Source organism: Falco biarmicus, chromosome 1 (assembly GCF_023638135.1).
Source record: "Falco biarmicus isolate bFalBia1 chromosome 1, bFalBia1.pri, whole genome shotgun sequence".
NCBI lineage: Eukaryota > Metazoa > Chordata > Aves > Falconiformes > Falconidae > Falco > Falco biarmicus.
In genome coordinates, this window is record NC_079288.1 from 92673143 (window position 1) to 92679142 (window position 6000).

Here is a 6000-nt window from a genome sequence, read left to right on the forward strand (position 1 = left end):
GTGGGAATAAAGATACTAAGTACTTAATGCAAGCCTGGGGATCACACCAAATGCAGTAGCTACAAATTTTTTGGTTGGGAGTGAGGTGGGGAATGTTCCTCTACCTGGAAAGTGCACTTGAGACCCCTCATGTTCAAAAATAGTAAGCTGGAGCAGAAGTTCAAGTATTTTTTAAAAAATATTGAAAGACTAGATGCATCAAAACACAGTTAGATGCACCAATGTATCCCAGTTTAGAAGGACAAAAGTCTGAAAAAATATAACATGAGTAAAGGAGTATTTGTATGCTAGATTTCACAAGCATACAAAAATGGATTTTCACTTTGATCACATTTCAGTTTTTATAAGAAACCAATACCAAGGCTATTTCCTGTCAAATGTGTGCCATTGAGCTGCAGCAGAGGAACAGTAAAACTTCTACCCTTCCCCTCCCCCAAACAGCAATATATTTTTTTTTAAATAGTTGAAATAATATTTTAAACTTTCATTTTCACAATGAAAGGTTATTCAGAGTTTTTTATATTTTCACAATAAAATGCAATGCCATAGCAAGAAGATTCAATATCCATGACTGGAGTTACCTGGCACTTTCCATTAAAAAGCCGCAAGTTACTGCTCCAAACTCCACTGTAGGCTACTGTGACAACACTCTAAAAAGCACCATCTGATGAAGCTTTTTCTTGCACCCAGCAATTACTAGGTCTCTCCTCTGTGCCTACTTCATGAAAGTTATGGGGACTCAATATACTTGCTAACACTCTACTTGCAAAGTTCAAACAAAATTGGTCAGTGGGATCAATGACTGCTTGGAAAATGGCATAAATCCTGTTTCTTAAGGCTGACCACAGTATGAAGCTAGACTTTTATAAAAGCTCCATACTAGCAAAGCCTCCCAATCCAATGGCATGCATTTAACCAATTCACATTACAAAGCTTTTTTAACCCTTCTGATATTCATCTCTTGCAATTTAAACCACCACAGAGCTCAGTTGCTGGCTAAGTTCAGTACTTCAAGTCTGAGCTTTCTGACACTTTTCCATAAACATAGAATTTAGAATTAGGGTATTTTGTTTGTTAGTTATGCACAAAGACTGTACCTTGGACAAAACATACCAGTGAGTGGTGCTATAAACAGTACTTGTTAGCACATATTATGCTGTAAGAACACCAACAGAATCAAGATCTTCAGGTGCCTAAGAGCATTTAGTTTTGAACTCTTGATCAAGTCATGCAAGGAGTTAGGCACATCTATAAGCACAAGTCTAGGCATCTTAGGAATGTCAGCACTCAACAAAACGTACACAAAGATTACCTACCACCTGAACAGCTATTTTGTACTGAACACCTCTTTAGTATTTCTATGAATATATTCATTCACTTACAAATCTGAAGTCTTTTGTACCTTCAGATATGTTTAGATACCAAATAAGAGAATTCTCAGTAATGTCAGTGAAATTTTATTGCCTTTTTTCTTTTCCAATTTTTAAAATGCTTAAACATTTTTACCCAAGACTTTATATCATATTCTGCAGGTCACAAATTAATGTAACAGGCTGGCAAAACCCAAGCTTTTAATTCTGAAGTCCATGCAGTATTCAAGTTTGCAACTAGGTTTTGAGAAACAAACAATTCAGCAATTGAGCCCTTCAAGCATAAGTCCCTAACCATCAATGAACTTCAAGCACACAGTATAGTGTAAGCAACTGAATATTATTTCTGTCTCAATGTTGCGGATATGAACAATCTGTCAACTACAAGCCCCAGGCTAGACGATCACTGTCTTGGAGGTATTATCTCTGGCTCAGTTTACCATATCCATAAATTAAGTGGATGGGGAATGCTTTACAGATAAAGGATTTCAAAATGCTCAAGTGATTTATACTACAGAAATGTAAACATCAAATTTAGTATCAACATGGTAAGTGATACCAGACATCAAAATAAAGTTACTTATCCAAAGGGTTTAGCAAAAACAATATGACATTTTCAAGGAGTCTGTACTTTCTTGCTTTGTTCCCTGAACATAATGCTTAACAAATGATATCACCTTTCAACATTTTTTTTAATTAAAAAAAAAAAGCAAAGGGTAGAATGATCTGAGACTTTTGTTGTTTTTTTTTTTTTTTTTTTTAGGGCAGTAAGCTAGCTCAAGAAATGGGGCAGGCTACTACTTTACCACATAATTTTCCTCACTTTGCAACAAATGTGTGATTCTTGAGAAGAATGAAAAAAGAAAAAAAAGTTATGCCAGATCCATCAAATTCACCACTCCTCTCACACCACGTTGCCATTTCAGCCATCAACCGAACAACTTTTCAGACCTTCCACTTAACACTAAGTTTGCTACACTCTTCAGATCCTTAGAAACATTTTGCCGAGAAAACACAATTAACCATTTTTACTTTGGAAGCTGATTTGAGCTAACCTAGGAGGCCATTTTACACCTACAGAATTTCAAAGGAGTAAAGAAAAAAAAAAACCAAACAACAAGCCAAAGGTGTTAAGGGTACTCTACGTCCATTATCCTGACTACTCACTTTCTTGCCACTTTGTTTACATTTTCTCTCAGATAAGGGCTGCTCAACAGGCATGCCAAGTAACAGTTCTTAACAAAGGTAGCTCTTGACTATTAAACCATAACCGATGTCCTTCCTCCTTAGCAGTTGTCAATCATTTCAGGGCTCCTTTCTATTAATTGAATTTTGCATTATGAACATAAAAATCTATCATATCCTAAATAATTATATTTCACACTGATTGCACTGTTGTGTTGCTTCACACTCACTTTTCTCCTTCTTGGAACAAAAATTATATTACCATTTTACACTTTGCAATTCTCAGTGAAAGAGCAACCAAAAAAACCCCAAAAAACAACTTTGAAGAAGCTCCCTAACCACAATAGGTCTGCCCATCAGAAGACCCAATGTATGGTGATTTTTTTTTTATGGAGCATTCATTACATTTCTTTGCAGCCCTTGTCAGTGTTGGTCATGCTGTGCAATAGCATTCCCTGAGCACATCCAGCAGCATACCATTACCAACTGAAAGTCCCTTCAGTCACCAACTGTCAAGCAGACTTTTAGGATTTTAATTTAAATCTAAAACTGAAATGACATTAAATAACAGGTAAACAGAGGAACGGCCACTTATATACTGTGAGATATTAGCCCATCAGATTTATTACAGCATCTGTGTCAATGACCTACCTTTCCCTATATATACTAATTAAACTGCATTCTTTCCACAAGAAGCGTTGTCTAATGTATTAGTGTACAGAAAGACATAAACATTGTTTTCCTAAACAGTAGTATAAAAGCTCAAAGACGGTGCAAGTGTACACAGGTATCATAATATATAGACAGGTGTTATAACAGGTGTTTAAAAGTGTTACTGGGGCAACACTGCAAGAACAAGAAGTACATGCGCATGAAACAGCTACCAAGTTACTGAAAATATGTAAAAAAACCCCACAAACTCGGACAAAACTAATTGCCTGCAATTATGTGTACCTACTCGTTAGATATTTACTTCTTTCTTTGATCTCGTCTGAAGCACAGGCAGAAACACTGAATGAACTGCTGCTTACCCTCCCCGCTACACCTGTGTTTCCACCGCTCAGCCATCAGGGAGGATCAGCACTGACACTAGCGTGCTGCTTGAAGATCAAGGGGTTTACCTATTTCCCTAAGAAGGGAAACGGCTGTTGAAACGATACAAACGAGCAGTTCCTGGCATCAAAGTGTTCGCTCCCCCTCCAAACATTATAAAAAAAAAAAAAAAAAAAAGGAAAAAAGGGAAAAGAACCAACAAAAAAGAGAAAAGCACACAAACCGCACCCCAACCCCCACACCCCCGCCCCGCGGCGGCGGCACACGTAACGAGCGCCAGCGCTGGCAGCGGGCAGGCTGCCCGCGGGGAAGGGGCAGCGGAAGCCGGGGCAGAGGCGCGAGCCGTTACCCCGGCGGGCCGCGGCGGAGCGTGCGCCCTCCCGGTCGGAGCGGAGCGGCCCCGGCCTCCCCCGGCCCCCGCCGCCGGGGCTCTCCCCGCGCGGGAACGCCGCCGGGGCGGCCGCCAGGGATCGCGCTCCCCCGCCCCCCGCCCAGACACGCGGGGAAGTCACGTGACCCGGGGGAACCTCACGGCACGAGAGCCACCGGGGCAGCCCCGGGGGCGGGGGGGAAGGAGTGCGAGGGGAGAACTGCCGTCGCCATGACAACTTCCAGGGGGGTGGGAAAACTTCAAATCCCAACCGTCAGTGCAGGAGCGGCTCCCTCTTAAAGGCGCACACACACACGCACACACAGGCGGGCTCCCTCCCCCCCTCCACCCCCTAGGCACTGGCGATGGAGGAGGAGAGGAGGGGGGCAGCCACCGGCACTCACCGCGCCGACGGGAAACCGAGACAAAAGGACCCGAGCCGAGAAGGGGTCTCGGTCGATGGCGAAGGGAGGGACCGAGCAGCCCCGGCCGAAGCCGTAACACCCACCCGCCGCTGCCTTGAGGCGGCTTAGGACCTTCGCTCTCTCCCACAGACCCCGTCTCCGCTTCCGCCGTCCGAGAAAGCCGCTGGAGCCGCTCCTCCATTCCCGCTACGCCCCTCCGCCCACCCCAGCGACCCGGCTCAGGGCGCCGAGCCCGCTCCCCCGCGGGGAGACCCCGCTCCCCGCCTCGCCCCCCCGTTCTCCTCAGGAGCCCCGCTGCCTGCCTGCCTGCCCGCCGTCGCCCCGCGACGGCCGGGGTACCCCGCCGCCCCCCCCGCCCCCCGCTCTCTTACCCACACAGTGCATGAGCCGGTGCCGCCAGGAGTCGAGTTCTCGGCGGACTCCCCTGCGCTCCGCCGTGCAGCGGGGGCTCCGGCACTGGGAGGCGGCGGCAGGAGGAGCAGGAGCCGCGGCGGCCATTCTGTCTGTTCCCTTTTCCATCTGCCTCTGACCTCACGCCCGCTCATTTACATACGAGCGCGCGCTCCCCCGGCTCCTCTCCCTCCCCCCCCCCCCCCTTGCCTCGTCGAGCGCGTGCCCGCTCCCATCTTTCCCCCCCCCCCACCCCCAGCTCAGCATCCGGGGCGGGGAGCGCGCGCCGCCTGGCGGGGTGATTGACACGTGTCCCCGCTCCCCGCGGCGTCCCCCGCCCGGCCGCGGGCCCTCCCGGGCCCCATTCTGCCCCGGCGGAGAGCGGGCCGGATCGGTAACCGGGCCGAAAGCGGGCGCCCCCTCCCTCCCCACCGCTGCCCCGTTTCCCATCTGTGTCCCCCCCCGGCCTACAACTCCCGCAGGGCAGCGCGCCACCTGCTCCGGCCCAGCCAGGGCAGGCGGCAGCAATGCACGCCGGGAGCTGTAGTTCGCGGGGGGAGGAGGAACGGTGCCCACCCCCGGCGCTTTCCCCGCCGGGGAGACGCCGCGCACGGTCCTTCCGACGGCTCCGAGCCCCGGCACCTCAGAGCGGCCCTCGCCCCGCGCCTGCCAGCACCGCAGCTCGGCCGGCGGCAGCTCGGGGTTAAGAGGATTTCAAAGAACCGGCGCTGGGCTTGCCCCCATCCCACGGTCCGCCCCGGGTGCTGGCCGTGGCAGGGCTTGCCCGCGGGCCCCCCGCAGGCTCTAACACCCGCTCAGCCACACCTGACCCCCCGGGCTGCTGCCCATGATGGCAGCCCGTTCCCCGCCTCCCCTTATCGCACCACCTGCGCGGGCGCGGCTGCCAGACGAGGGAAGGTGCAGTGCTGTGCCTTCCTAACGAGCTCGCCACACTCACTCCTTAGGGAGAGTTTGAAAGTTCCCTAAACCGCTGCTCAGTTCACCAGAATGTTTTTAACGGCTTTGCCTTCAGCCCGCTTTTTGTGAGGGTGTTGATCCCGTAGAGTCAGACAGGGAGGTAAACTGGGGACCGGTGTCACACAGAACGCAGCGTTATCTCCCCCGCTTTGGAAAAGACTAGTGAGGAAACCAAACTGACTTGCTCCCAGTTAAGTGTCTGGGAGCATGTCCGGGAAAGCTTACTATC

General features: G+C 49.4%; 1 protein-coding gene across 10 annotated transcripts in view; it reads right to left on the reverse strand.

Annotated features, from left to right (window-relative positions):
• The window catches only part of LCORL (ligand dependent nuclear receptor corepressor like), an 85628-nt gene extending 80650 nt beyond the window's left edge, over nucleotides 1–4978 (reverse strand). For 8 of the 10 annotated variants that reach the window (XM_056348495.1, XM_056348486.1, XM_056348445.1 and 5 more), the window contains exon 1: nucleotides 4775–4978. In XM_056348495.1, coding sequence (XP_056204470.1) covers nucleotides 4775–4922 — 148 coding nt within the window. In that variant the 5' untranslated portion in view covers nucleotides 4923–4978. The remainder of the gene's footprint in view (nucleotides 1–4774) is intronic. The other 2 variants (XM_056348451.1, XM_056348462.1) reach the window with 1 other exon arrangement.
• Nucleotides 4979–6000: the final 1022 nt, after the last annotated feature.